This window comes from Myotis yumanensis, unplaced genomic scaffold (genome assembly GCF_028538775.1).
Source record: "Myotis yumanensis isolate MYYU_CA2020_CCGP unplaced genomic scaffold, mMyoYum1.0.hap1 SCAF_9, whole genome shotgun sequence".
NCBI lineage: Eukaryota > Metazoa > Chordata > Mammalia > Chiroptera > Vespertilionidae > Myotis > Myotis yumanensis.
Genome location: NW_027223760.1, coordinates 43,668,196 through 43,683,293, shown reverse-complemented (window position 1 = coordinate 43,683,293; position 15,098 = coordinate 43,668,196). Strand labels below are relative to the sequence as shown.

The window sequence follows — 15,098 nt, the reverse complement described above, 5'->3', positions numbered from 1 at the left end:
TTCATTTATATATTTATAATCTGTTGATTATACTAAGCCTTAGGAATAGCTCACTGTCCTCACAGTTATTAAAAATCAGAATTTAAAAAATGACCTAAATTATTAACTCCAAAATACTTGAAAGCTATGATACAACTTATAAGAAATTTGAGCATCAGACCAAAATGCTTTCAAGAGTTTTGAAGCACAACATTTAATAAACTTGGATGTCAGTGTTCATGATATGTAGATCCAAAGTTTTTATGAGCTATAAATAGGGAGACTTAAAAATATGTAAAGTATGCTATACTTTTTCCTTTCATCAGAATGTCCTTTATCTTATTTCTGACTGCCAAAAATCAACACATTTTCCAAGACTCCATTCACATAACATCGCTTCAGTGAAGGATTATCCTCTAACATATTCTTAGCAAACTAATATTTTGTTTGTATCTCCCTCCAGAAACAATTACAATTTATCTTACTGCCGTTATTTGTGTTGTCTATCTTTATCTTATTAAAATATAAATTCCTTCAGGGCAACATATGAAATTGAAAAATACATTACAACGAATCAACAGTAAAGGAGATGAAACAGAGAATCAAACAAGTGATTTGGAAGATAAAAAAAGTATAAAACACCCAATCAGAACAGCAAAAAGAATTTTTAAAAATGAGGACATTTTAAGGGAACTTTGGGAACATCAAGTGTACCAACATTAACATCTTGAGGGTGCTGGAAGGAAAAGAGAGCGAGCGAGTAATTGAAAAACTATTTGGAAAATAATGACAGAAAACTTCTCTAATCTGGAGAAGGAAATAGACATACAAGTTCAGAAAGTGCAGAGAATCCCAAACAAGATGAACCCAAAGAGGCCCACACCAAGACACATCAGAATTAAAATGTTAAAGACAAAGAGAGAATCTTCAAAGTAGCAAGAGAGAAGTAATTAGTTACCTACAAGGGAGTTCCCATAAGACTGTCAGCTGATTACTCAATAGAAACTTTGCAGCCCAGAAGGAATTGGCACAAAATATTCAAGTGATGAACAGCAGGACCTACAATCAAGATTACTCTACCCAGCAAAGTTATCATTTAGAATCAAGGGACATATAAAGAGCTTCCCAGACAATAGAAAGCTAAAGGAGTTTATCACCACCAAACCAGAATTACAAAAAAATGTTAAAGTCTTTTTTAAGAAGATAAAAGATTTAAAATATGAATAATAAAGTGGCAATAAAAACATGTGTGTCAACAATTACTTTAAGTGCAAATGGGTTAAATGTTCCATTCGAAAAACATAGGTGGTTGAATGGATAACAAAACAAGATCCTTTTACATATGCAGTCTACAAGAGACTTGCTTCAGATTGAAAGACACACAGAGACTGGAAGTAAAGGGATGGAAAAAGATATTTTATGAAAATAGAAACAAATGAACAAACAAAAGCTGGAGTAGCAATACTTATACCAGACAAAATAGACTTTTTTTTTAAAAGCTATAATAAGAGACAAAGAAGGACCCAGCAATTCCACTTCTGGGTATTCTCCCAAAGAAATCCAAAACACTAAATCGGAAAGATATATGCATTCATATATTCATTGCTGCATTATTTACAATAGCCAAGATATGGAAGCAACCTAAATGTCCACTGATGGATGAGTGGATAAAGAAGAATCAGTGCATATATACAATAAAATATGACTGAGCTATAAATAATCAGTAAATCTCCCCATCAGCAACAACATGGATGGACCCAGAGGGTATTATGCTGAGTGAAATGAGTCAGACAGAGAAAGACAAATGCCATATGCTTTCACTTATATGGGAAATCTAAAAAACAAATGAACCGGCAAATCACAAAGAGGCTGATAGGTACAGAAAATATTTTTATGGCTGCCAGATGGGAGGGGGTGAGGGGATGGGTGTAAAAATTGATGGGATTAAGAAGTACAAGTTGGTAGTTACAGAATAGTCATGGGGATGTTAAGTACAGTATAGGGAATATAGTCAATAATATTGTAGCCCTAGCCAGTTTGGCTCAGTGGATAGAGCATCAGCCTACAGACCAAAGGGTCCCGGGTTCGATTCTGGTCAAGGGCATGGACCTCATTTGCAGGGTCCTCCCCAGCCCAGGCCTTGTGTTTCTCTTACATTAATACAGTGGGGCCTTGACTTATGAGTTTAATTCGTTCCGTGACGGAGCTCGTAACTCAAATTACTCATATGTCAAATCTTAAAGTGAACGAGTGAGATACGTGATGCTGGGCTGATGTTGTGGCGTTCACTGTGACGTTCGCTGCGCCAACTAGCGGTGGGGTATCTGAAGCTGGCTCGTAACCCGAATTTTACTTCGCAACTCAAAGCAAAAAATTGGCTGAGAGACGGCTCGTATCTCGAAAAACTCGTTAGTCGGGACACTCATAAGTCAAGGCCCCACTGTATTTCTCTCTGTCTTTCCCTCTCTCTTTCCCTCTCTCTAAAAATAAATGGAAATGTTCTCAGGAGAGGATTAAAAAATAATATTGTAATAACTATGTATGGTGTCAGATAGAGACTAGATTTATTGGGGTGATCACTTCATCTATACTAATAAAAGGGTAACATGCTAATTAGACCAGATGTCTTCCGGACATCCATCCAGACAAAGCCATGGTGGCGGGGGCCGAGGCAGAGGCGGTTAGGGGCTACCAGGCCAGCAGGGGAGGGCAGTTAGGGGCAACCAGGCTGATAGAGGAGGGCAGTAAAGGGCAGTAAAGGGCGACCAGGCCAGGAGGGACAGGCAGTTAGGGGCGACCAAGCCGGCAGGGGAGGGCAGTTAGGGGCAACCAGGCCAGCAGGGAAGGGCAGTAAGGGGCAACCAGGTAGGCAGGCAAAGGCAGTTAGGGGCGACCAGGCAGGTAGGCAGAGAGGTTAGGGGCAATCAGGCAGGCAGGCAGGTGAGAGATTAGGAGCCAGTGGTCTCAGACATCTCCTGAGGGGTCCCGGATTGGAGAGGATGCAGGCCGGGCTGAGGGACCTCCCCACCGTGCACGAATTTCGTGCACCGGGCCTCTAGTAAGTTATATAAATCTCTAATCACTGGGTTGTGTACCTGAAGCTAATATGATATTGTACATCAACTTTAATTGAAAAATTTAAAAAAGAACTGCACTTAATTGTAAGACCCTTTTATGTAATTTTTATATTTTTCAAGTTCTTATGTAAAAGCTATTACTTAGACTTGATTTGATATTTTTAGACATTCATCAAATTATCATTTTTTTATTTGAAAACCAGTCCTCTTCAAGAAATAGATGACTAATATTAACATCATCATTATCAGGAAATAGCTCAGCATCTGTGTGATATTTTTTAAATGTATTAAAATTCGTTTTACAGATTTGGTTTTTATAGCACATCTTAGCTAGATACTGTGTTAAGGACAAAAAGATTCTGGAATTATGGAGCTAGCTACACGATTCTAGAGAAGTGGTGAGTGGGAAGACTTGGCTAGCTAGACTTAAGGATCTAATTCACCTTCTGAAATTTAGTTTTGTGTTGGCAGGAGAGCAGGGTATAATTGATGAAACAAAGCTGAGAAATATTATTTTTCTGCATTATTCACTTTGATATATTATAAATTATTTAAACTGTTTTTTCACCCTGAAAATATCTTTCTGCTTGGAAATAACAGAAATTGTTTGTAATGATGTGCTTTGTGATATTTGGATTTTGCTTTTGTTTTAGTTTTTAGGGAGAGTTTGAGTTAAAAGTAATTTAGCATTCTGAGACTCACCATCTTAGGTTTTTGTCATGCAGATATTGTCTTCTATAGGAATATAAACTATTGATAACATGATGATAAAAGACTTATTTTATTGACTACTTATTGATCTGTATATGGCTCTGGATGCTACAGAAATGTACATGTTACTCTCCACGGCTATTGCATTTTACAAAGTAGATAATTTGTTAGGTAATTTTGTATTAGTCCTGAAGGAGAGTAGTGACTAAAATCTCATCAGACTGTTATAGGTGGTTGAGTTCTAACCTAGCTCTTTGGATGAAATAAGCACTTTGTTAGTTTTATCTTTTTAAATATAATTTCAGTTTATTTCACCGATGTGCATTAATATCTGAGATGCTGCGATTTTCTAAAGCAGGAAGTTACTCCTCTTTGTGACTGTAGAGTCAGCTTTTCCTATTCCATTCCACCTAATAAAGATTATAGAGAAACACTCCGACATTCAGAACTGTCCTTCCATTTAGGTCAAAGGTGGAGGTGAAGATGTGTGGTTTTTGTTTATTCATTTGAGGAACACTTTTCCTAAAAATTTATATCTTACTGAACAAAAACATCATACTTAAAAAGTTTGATGGGGACATTCAAAGTTTTCTGGGGATTTGCAACGTTTTTTTGGTGTAGTATCCTCAAAGTTGACTGAGGATGTGCAACATTTTTCTGGTGAAATGGACATAAGAAATAAAAATAAGTTTTCAAGTCCCTTTTTAATCTGGTTTCTGTTTACCATTTTATTTCTATTCATTTAGTCATGCATTTCCTCTAAATTAACTATGTTTCTGGTACAAGAGAACAACTTCATCAATGTTACTTCCTACATTTTTTTTCCTTTTATGTAACAGCTTCCTCCATTGAACTCCAGTTGTTGTTACAGATGGATTAATGTTTAACTACATGTTACTATCTCAACTTTTCTTAGTCAAGGTTATTTGTCAGAACCAAAAATGACTGAAAATTATTTGAGTAATTATTTTCTCAAGGATATATAATTACTATCATTCTATTTGTATATGATAAAAGTGATTTCATTGTATACAAAGAATCGCAAAGTGTACTCTTGGACCCAGACCCTTCCAGAGGTCTGAAAGGTCAAAATTATTTTCTTAACAATTATAAGACATTGTTTGCTTTTTTGGTTCCCACTTTTTACCAGGTGTATTTTGGAGTTTTCCAGAGACTATATGGTATATATCAGAATAAACTGAAAGCAGAAGCAGATATGAGAATCTAGTTATCTTCTATTAAACACAAGATTAAAGATATTTGCAAAGATGTAAAACAGTGCTATTCTTGCCATTTTTGTTATTGTGGAAACTAATAGTTCTCATTAAAATATATTATCTATGCTAACATGTAATGGGTTTATTTTGTTTGTAATTAATAAATAAATAAGTCAGTCCATACTTGGCACAGTTCCAATATGCATTAATTTCAGTTACTACAATTAAATAATAACAATCTCATAACAGCATGGTTTCTATTAGAATACTATTATATGTTAACTGTGAGTAATTACATAAAATGCTGCTAGCTCTCTAGTTAGAGGATCACATGTAAATAACAAATATAGGTCTTGATCAGTGATCAATCACATCACTTTTTTCAAAGTCTGTCTAGGACTGGTCACTTTGCACCTGTTATTAGTTCATGCACAGAAATCAAAGCCTATAGCTGTGTTGCCTTCTTGTCTCCTGGTGATAAACCCACATGTTATTTTATGAAAATGAATTATTGATGAGCGATGGGCCAATAAAGATGAAAACATGGCAGAGAAATGGAAAGTGATAATGCTAGAAGTGAAATTTGAATCAGACACAAATGGACTTATGGAAGAAATAGTTGATCATGGGAATAACGACACTGCTTCTTCTGTTCAAGATCATTTAGATATGCAGCCAGAGAAACTTATTGAAGGCAAACATAAATGAGTAAAGTGGTTGTGACGAAAGGATGAAGATGTCCCAAAGGAAGAGACATCGACAAACCACTTCACAGTATTGGGCCTCTGAGAGATTTTCACAACTTTGAAAGTGCAAAGGATAAAGTGTTGAAAACTGATTTAAACCTAGAAGGGAATATGTCCATTTGCCATGGCATAAAAATATGCTTATTTCATATATTAAGTTATACATTGAGAAGAAGGAAAGCACTATTCAAACTACTCTTAATTTTTTTATTATTTATTAGTTTCACATGTACAGCAGTGTTCAAACTGTTCTTGATAAGTTTTTTCCAAAGGAGAAACTTTGTCAATATTTCTAATGTTTTAAATTACAGTGTACTAAATAAATGTTTTACATTTTTCACTTCCCTATACATTATAGCTGGAATAGGCTAAATATGTTACTATGATGATCAATATCAGTTTTAGGGGTTGGCCACAGATTTAACACTAAAATTTCAAACAGCTGCATGAGAAGAAGAGAAGTTGTCATTTATACATTCATTTGGGTTCAATAGATATAAATAAAGCAGTTGCCTAGAGATACAATTATTGGCATTAAAATAATACAGATGTTTCTCATAGAAATCTTCACAAAAGAAGATACTTCCTGACATAATAAACAATTTGCTTGACAACAACTTCAAGAAGACCCTCTGTAATTGCTTCTTCTGATGACTCTCAATGTAGACAGATATAAACTTACCAATGCACAACTGGGCAAAAGTAAAGGAGACAGGAGAGTGTGAATCAATGCAGTCTACATATCCAGCTGCTCTCCGATGATTTGGACTGACCCAAACATCTACACTAATAAAAGAGAAACATGCAAATTGGTGTCACTCCACTACACCCACCAGCCAATCAGAGCAACTATGCAAATTAACCCAACAAAGATGGTGGTTAATTTGCATATGCAGGCGCTGAGCAAAGACTGAAGGCTCCGGGGGAGTGAAGAATGAAGAGTGAAGAGTGAAGAGTGAAAAGTGAAGAGTGAAGACTGAAGACTGAAGAGTGAAGACTGAAGAGGCTTGGCTTCTCCGCTGCAGTAGACCAAAGGCCTGGGTCCCAGGTGCCAGAGGAAAACCAGTGCCAGCAGCCAGGGGAAGGAAGGCCTATTGCGTGAATCTTCCTGCAACAGCTTCTAGTATATTTTATAAGCCTGTAAGACCTCAGTCTTATAAGAGTGGATAAGTTTCACATATTCTTCCTTGAATATCTTATCTCTCAACTGAGCTTCTGACATTTATCCATTAGCAGTGAAGTTAAGACAATACCTTCTAGAAAATGTGTAGGGGACACCTATTCTCTGTTGTCATCTGAATATGAACTCAGTTTTAGCTAGGGGAAGAGATAATGACCTTCTGTGAATATTGTAATGCCTACCTAGGACCAGCACCTGAGAAGCTGATCACCCTACCTCCATTGTGGACACCTACTATTAGAATTCTAAGAATCCTTTGAAATGCTGAACCTGCTACAAACAACATAACTAATGTTGATCCAAGTCCCAACCCAAAGTTCTATTACATTGAGCATGACAGAGTTTTAGCCAAAAATATTAATTCACTGTAGCCAAGGTATGACGTCTTATGAGGCATACTAAAGCAAATAGTAACAAGAATAGTAAGTCACTGAATTTAAAGTAACTTAAAGGATTATATCACCAATAATATGCAGTAACTTTTCATATTACCTGCACTTCATCCACCAACTTCAAACACAGGAACAGACTTTTTTCTGATTATTCAGCAACCAGAATGTTAGGAAGTTCAGAGTGCTAACGCTCACTCACTGAACTCAGGCCTCTGGGTGCTTTTTTTTTTTTAACACATGATAAATTTACTTATCTGCTTTCCTAGTTCACAACCAATCATAATGAGCAAGTGAGGATGGAAACCCAGGATGGAGCAAGCAGAAAGAAAAGAGCTGTTAGATACAGGCAGAGTTGTAAGAAATAACAGCTAACTTGGTAGGAAGAGACAGCATATGCAAAAGCTGATGAATTCCAAACAATCTTTTGGGGTCATATAGCAAGAAGCTCTATGTATCCTGAGAATCTCCAAGAGCAGCCACTGCACAGGACATACTCATAGAAACAGGCCTAGAGTAAGATCATCAACAAAGGTTATATTGTGCTACGCAGTCCTTTTAAAGAGGGTAGGAAAATGGGTAATTCTTTTCTAAAAACAACTCATCCAAAATGCTTAAAATATTATTGTTTACTGTGGTTTAAATCTGAACACTTAAATCGGAAGCTGCAGTTATATAGAAGACTACACTCCACAATAAATGCTGAGTAAAGCACTATAGTTGAAGGGAGAATTTTAAGCTTAACTCAAACCTTAGTAACATGGAAAATATGAACACTTCATTCTCTGACTACACTGGAAATGTTAGGTGTTTCTGTTATTTGAAATAACATTCAAGTTATGAAATAATATCCTGACCAATAGAAAACTAAGAACAACTATGTAACTGTCATTAAAAGTAGTTTATTTTTAAAACCATCATTTGTCTCCACTCTGCTTAGCTCATCACACTATCGCCTTAAACCACTCATTAGTCCTCTAGCCACAAGACAGGAGAATTATGACTTTGTGAGGGAAGTTTCTCTTTAAGTATTAATTTAAGAGTTTAACAAATTTTATTTTTAAAACTGGTATGCATACATACTTAAATATATACATTTTAATATTGTCCTCATAAAACAATGTTAAGCCATAGAAAGAGAATTTAGATTTTAATTCTCTCTGTCAAAAGAACTAAAATCAAAGGAATATATGGGCTTCTCAATAACTTATGAAGCTTGCAAATAACACAAAAAATGAATAATACTTGATTTTTTGTGGATGAAGAATGAAGGTTTTATAAAATGCCTGAGGGCTTTAAAATGGGATTTTTTCAAAGTTCTAAATGAAGAGAATATGCAGGGAAAATAATACTAGTTGGCATATAGGACCAAAGTCAATCTATGAATATTTTAGAATTGATTGTAGGATATTTAGATGCCTCAAATGACCTATTTTCCCTCCACCACAATCTGTGAAAAATATGATAAAACTGTACTGATTTGTTGAGATAAATATCACCCGGATATTTTTAGTCTGCAATATATAAATTTTCACCGAAAATACCTCATGAAATAATTACATATACCATCACAATGAACCAAAATTCAGCTCAATTCCATCCAATCCCATGATCCTACCTAATCAAACAACCCAATTCTAAAGTTCAAAGTATAGCAACATCGGGTTTTTTTCCACTTTCCTATATACCAGCAAGAAACAAATGGAATTTGATATAAAAAACATATGCCATTTACATTAGCATCTCCAAAATGAAATACTCCAGACATAGCTCACTTGATGGGGGTGCTGTGGTGACTGGGCCTCTGGACAGCAGGACCCACAGCCCTTATGCCAGCCCCCAGACTGTGCCCCCATCCCTGTCCTGTCCTCATGGTTCTACCACCAAACCCTGCCCAGCTCCTGTTGGTGCCTTGGAGGTCCGCCTGCCCATGGTGTCCCCAGCAGAACCTGCAGGGGAGGGTGCGGGGGGGGGGGGGGGGGAGTAGGGAGGGGGAGGGCAGGCTGCAGGTACTGTTCAAGTAGTTCTAAAAAGTGACCTTCACTAGCCACAGAAATCAGACAAAAGTCATCCAAATTGCAAAGGAAGAAGTAAAACTCATTATTTGCATATGACATGATACTATATAGAAAGAACCCTAAAGATTCTACTAAAATACAATTACAACTGTCAGCCAATGGTTATTGGCACCAAGTCAATGCCAACAGGAATCTCCAACTTGGGGTGGGGTGAAGAAGGAAACTTTACTCAGTGCAAACAGCACAACTGAGATACAACAGGACTATGAGAACAGCATGGCGATGGAAGAGCTCTGTGCGGAGGTCCTGGGGCAAGGAAGCCCTGGAGCGAGGCCCCTTTCCAGCTAGACAGCTCTGCTCTAGTCTGGTCTGCTCCGGGGAGTCAGTGTTTCAGCTCCAGGCCCCGGAGGGGAAACACAGTCTCAGCCCTTGATAGAAAGGGAAAGTGAGCTCTGGTAATACTGTTCTTCTGTGAGATGTTTTTAAACCTAAAGAAGTGTGTGATTATATAATAACGTTTTAAACCTAAATAGAGAGTATGCCTAAATTGTTTAAGGAGTAAGGAAAAACATTACTGTGAACGTATTAATAGATACACAAGAATGGTAGTGTGTGTGCAGGGGGTTGTTTTACTTGGTTTGGCTTTGTAAACTGTTCAATTTTTCCAGAACATCATTAGAGAATTACAAAATGAAATGTTTCTGTTTATAGACAAAAAGGCACATGCCTGATCTACCATTAAACATATGCCTACCATTACCTTGCTCATATTTAGAGAAATTCAAAAACAAATATGAACACACTTTGCTTGAAGGTTACTTTTTTAATTTTAGGGCTGTCATTGAGGTTAGCAATGATCTAGTCCAAGGTTATTTTACACACGAGAAAACTGGAAAACAGGAAGGTTGCATGGCTTGTTAAAAGACATACAATTATTTAAAGAAAAGTAAACTTAGAACTCAATTATATTTCCACTAAACCAATTTCCCAATGTAAATATCAAACCACCTCGGATTTGATATGTAAAAATGAAGACATATACTCATTACTAGAGATGGATGAGAGACTCAGAGTTTGGCAACTCTGAAAGGCAGAGAAAAGCAACAGAAACGCATCAATATTGATTTGTTCATTTTGCTGAACTTTAAGTGGGGCCATTTAAAACAGCCAAATGACCTACAGTGACTTTTTTTTCTAAAAAGTAAAAGCCTTTTAGACAAAGCCTATCAAAGAGATCTCCTTACTAGACATGGATGATAATTTATATGCACCATCAACTATTTGGACATAAAGAACAGCCTTAATAATATTATCCACGTAATTAAATACAAAGGTTGAAATCTTACCCAGAAATTGAAATTTATTTTAGCTACAACACTAAGGTTATGTGTAAACTGTAACTAAAGTAGCAATTATGTTTGTTTCACAGTAGAAAAGAATAATTATGCAAATAAAAAATACAGCTAGCTCAGAAAGTAATCCACACAAATCAGTGAGAAATGACTGAAATTTCTTAAACTTAAAATATAATTTAAATGAGGTTGAGATACAAGTCCCTGTCTTCGCCTAAACTGCCTCTGAAGAGGGAGCAAGTGAACATTAACTGACCTAAAACCAAACAAAAATGGAGAAGCAAAAGGAATAGTACCAACCACTGAATTTATTAATTCAATAAATATTTGCTGAGAGTCATATGCTATATATAGTAGAAAGAATTTTTTTTAAAAAAGACTCAGCAAAAAGCAGACCAGGTTGTTGTCCTGTGAAGGTTAACTCTGATGAAGCTTTTATGAAATACATTAGCCCAAGAAGCATTGCATATGTTGGAACTTGCTTGAGACCATCCTCTTTTTAAAAAACTAATTCCTTTTAATAGCTGTGAAATAAAGGTAAGAAAATTGTTCTATCTACCTAACTTAAAAAAATATTTTCCTACGTTTAAAAACTTTAATACAGACTATCTTCTTCAAAAGGTTGCACCCTAGACTGCACAAAATGGTACATTTAAAAGATTTCATATAATTTTACTGTTTGCAACCCCAGTGCCATTAAAAGTCAGTGAGGCAGGTCTTCCTGCTAGAAAGGTGAACATTTGTAACAGTCCAAGTTAAAAACAAAAAGTCTCTCAAAATTATTAAATATACATCCTAGTATAAATATCTATATTTGGCTTAAGATGCTAAACACATTTTTTTCGCAAAGAAAAAGAAAAATATAGATATAAACTGCAAAGGCGGAAAAGGTTTCATCATCTTTGATTCTTAGACGATTATCGATGGCTGATGATGAGGGGTTTTACTGAACCAAGTACAGTAAATTTAAAGCAACTTAATCGTTCAAAGAAGTTCCTAAGAAATGGATGCTTAGGACTTCAATTTTTTTACTACTCATAAATAAGACTTAAAGAAAATGTATCAACATATTAAAAATAAGTTTTTGTAGGCAGTAACTATTCCTTTCACAGATAGTAATTCCTTTTACAAAGAGTACTGGTAATTACTCCTTTTATGTCTCTATATTTTGTAGAGTAAAGGAATACTACACTTAAAATTAGAAAACACGTAAGGAAAGGCAGAACTTGGAATAAACCATTGAAACGTAGCCTAGGTATCCTCCACAGTCCCACTCTTGCTAACAACTGCAGACACAGCATTAGCGCCGCAATTTAAAGTGGAGAGGAAGCACGCGCGCGCGCACACACACACATACACACACACACACACGCTGGCATGTAGCAGGCACTCAAGATCTGCGGCATGAAAAGACTTAATATTTGTAAACAAGCCAAAACAAACACAGAATGCACACTGATTTTGAGGCAACACAGTAAACAATCACCACAGTAGCGACCACTTCACCAAAAGCTGGCTGACAGCTCAACACGCACTAAATCAAAGAGCTTCCCCCTGCCCTCCCTCCTCTTTCACTCTGGACTCGAGATTGCACATTCAAAACAAACCCATCCCCAGCCCCGCCCCAAACCGTACCCTCGGCCGCTGGCAGCCCTGGGACTGACCGAAAGTCCGGGGCGTCGGCAGTGCCCGGACCCCCGCCCATCTGGGGGCGCGCGGGCCCGCGGATACACCCGGTGCGCAGAGGCCGGGGCGCAGGGCTACCACGGGGTGCCTCGCGGCCCCCAGCCCGGGGCTCCGGCAGCCCCCTCCCGTCACCCCGAGCGACCGGCCCCGTACCTGCACACGGTGATCAGGTTCCTCCTCTCCACCGCAGCATTGCGGGCGCTCAGGCTCTTCTTGCCGCCGCCGCCCCCGCCACGGCTCCCGCTCAGGCCCCCCAGGCTCCGGGAAGCCATGGCAGGCTGACCCCGCGACCCTTTTGTCTCGTGCCACCCCGCGCGCCCCACCCCCACCCCCACCTCTTCCAGGCTCTCCCTCTGGATGCGACCAAGGGGTGGCGGGGACGCAGGGAGGATGGAGAAGACGGCGGGGACTCGCACGGGGGACTGACGACTCGAGCTCCGCACCCGACCTGCACACACACATAAATACACGCACACACACACACTCACGCGCGCACACTCACTCCCGCGCACACACTCACTCACGCGCACACACGCACGCACCACCCCCTCGCCCTCGCGCGCGCCGCCGACAGCCGGGCTGCGCGTGCGGTTCGGCGTCGGGCGCTCCGCTACTTCCCGCGGGACCTCGGCTGCCGGCGCGCGCACGTGCCCGCCGACCCCACACGCCCAGCCGCCCGCACTCAGCCGTCGCTAACTCCCCAACCCCAGCTGCGGTTCACACCGCGGGGCCTCCGCGCGCAGCCCCGCCCTCCCTGCACCTATCTGCCAACGCCACCCCTGGAGCCAATCGTGGGGCTCCGGGGGCGGGGCCTGCCGCGCGGACCTTAAAAGCCACGCGCTCCAGCTCCGCCCTGGCGCGTGGGCAGCTGTCAAGACGCTGGGCTCGCGCTCGCCACCGGCTCGGTGCTGACAGTCTGCACGCAGGGGGAGCCGCGCGGCTATCTGCGCGGGGATTGTGGGATGCGGGGCCTCGGAGAGACCCGAGCTGATTATGGACCCTTACCGGGAGTCTGGCTTTAACGGCTGGGATCTCTAGCTTTAAATGGCTGATTGCTGTCCTGGAAACCGACTCCCAAATTCTACGGCATCTTTGGCTAAGGCGCCAAGAAGGCAGCGGCGCTGGCTCTTGCACCCAACCTCAGGGCCTGACTCCCAGGAAGGAAATGGGGTTTGTCCAAATGCTCTCCCCTGGACTGATACTCAGCTACAAATAGCCCAGAGGAGGGAGATGACTCGTATAATATCCGTCCTGGGGTGTCTGGTGGTGGGATTTCTTGGCCCTCCAGGTCCCCCCAGCACTGCCTGCAGGCAAGACTGCCCACGTAAGAACCAGCGCGGTGCTCAGTTTTCTGCACGCTTCTACTGTCCGGGGCAGTGACCCCGGAATTGGGTGGGAGCGGTGAGCCTCCTGGCAGTTTGGTCTTCCCCAGAGTGCTCCCTGAAAGAGGCAGGGAGGGCTACCTCGTCATGCGGATTCAGAACCTAGCACCCACTTTTCCAGAGCTTCTCCCCCGCTCCAGTCTTACTAGCAGGGAGGTCCTAGCTTCTGGCCCCGAGTTCTCAGGCACCCACCTAAGTTGATGGATCTGTTCACCTCCCTTTGCATATCCCTGTGGGACCTACCTAGGGGGCGTTGTGCAAAGAACAGATTCTCAATAAACATTTATTAAACTTAACTTAAAAACACCTTTGGTATTATTTTACTGAAATTTTGGTTTGGGTGGCTCCAAAATCCATATAACTTTCGCCTCTGGTTTTGCAGGTTCTCTCAAAGAATGTTATAGGATATATAGTTTATGTATATTACATACTTTATGTATATTACATGTATATCATGCACAGTACTACAGGAGATACTCAATGTTGAATGCTTTCAAAATACAAAATATTGTGTAATGACGCTGTAGACTACTAATTTCTGAGGTCATAAAAAATGTTTTAATCTCTATTTTATTATTATTTTTAAATATATTTTATTGGTATTTTACAGATAGAGAGTTAGAAACATCAATGAGAGAGAAACATCGATCAGCTGCCTCCTGCACACTCGCTCCTGGGGACGTGCCCGCAACCAAGGTAAATGCCCTTGACTGGAATCGAACCCGGGACCCTTCGGTCCGCAGGCTGGAGCTCTATCCACTGAGCCACAACGGTTAGGGCTAATCTCTCTTTTAAATCATCGGGGCAAAGACTGAGCCCTTTCAGCTACTAAATATAATCACAATAATATAAAACTTTGTGCAAGAAAAAAATATTTGCCTTAACTATTTTACTATAATAAGTAAATTTAATTTTATATTAAAATTATAAGAAAATAAGTTAGACAGGCTTTACATTTTATATTTTACCAGTAAAAACAGGAGGGTTTTCTAGGTCAGCGCATGTGTTCCCAAACATTTCTTGTCTGCTCAACAGAGACATAGAGACTCATCAGAAGGATTACCCTTCCAGGAGCTCCAATTTAACTTGTCTCCTCTTGCTACCCCAAAAGTTTGCATTCAGAAGTGGCCATCCAGTAGCAGATGCACTGGCTATGCAGGCAAGTCTCAGCAAAATATTTGCACTGGCAATGACAAATGCTGCCTAAACTGAACTTGTTATTTAAACACACATTAAAACTGCACAGGGAGAAGCGTGGAAGGCCATCAGTTATCAAGAAAACTCCTAGACACCCACTGGTTTGTCCTGAGGGAGGGAGCGAACACATACCTGAAACACCCAGAAGACAAAACCAAACGATC

General features: G+C 39.8%; 1 protein-coding gene across 4 annotated transcripts in view; it reads right to left on the bottom strand.

Annotated features, from left to right (window-relative positions):
- RUNDC3B (RUN domain containing 3B) overlaps positions 1-12,654 on the bottom strand; it is a 100,618-nt gene extending 87,964 nt beyond the window's left edge. For all 4 annotated transcript variants that reach the window (XM_070424177.1, XM_070424179.1, XM_070424178.1 and 1 more), the window contains exon 1: positions 12,509-12,654. In XM_070424177.1, coding sequence (XP_070280278.1) covers positions 12,509-12,627 — 119 coding nt within the window. In that variant the 5' untranslated portion in view covers positions 12,628-12,654. The remainder of the gene's footprint in view (positions 1-12,508) is intronic.
- Between the last annotated feature and the right edge of the window lie 2,444 nt (positions 12,655-15,098).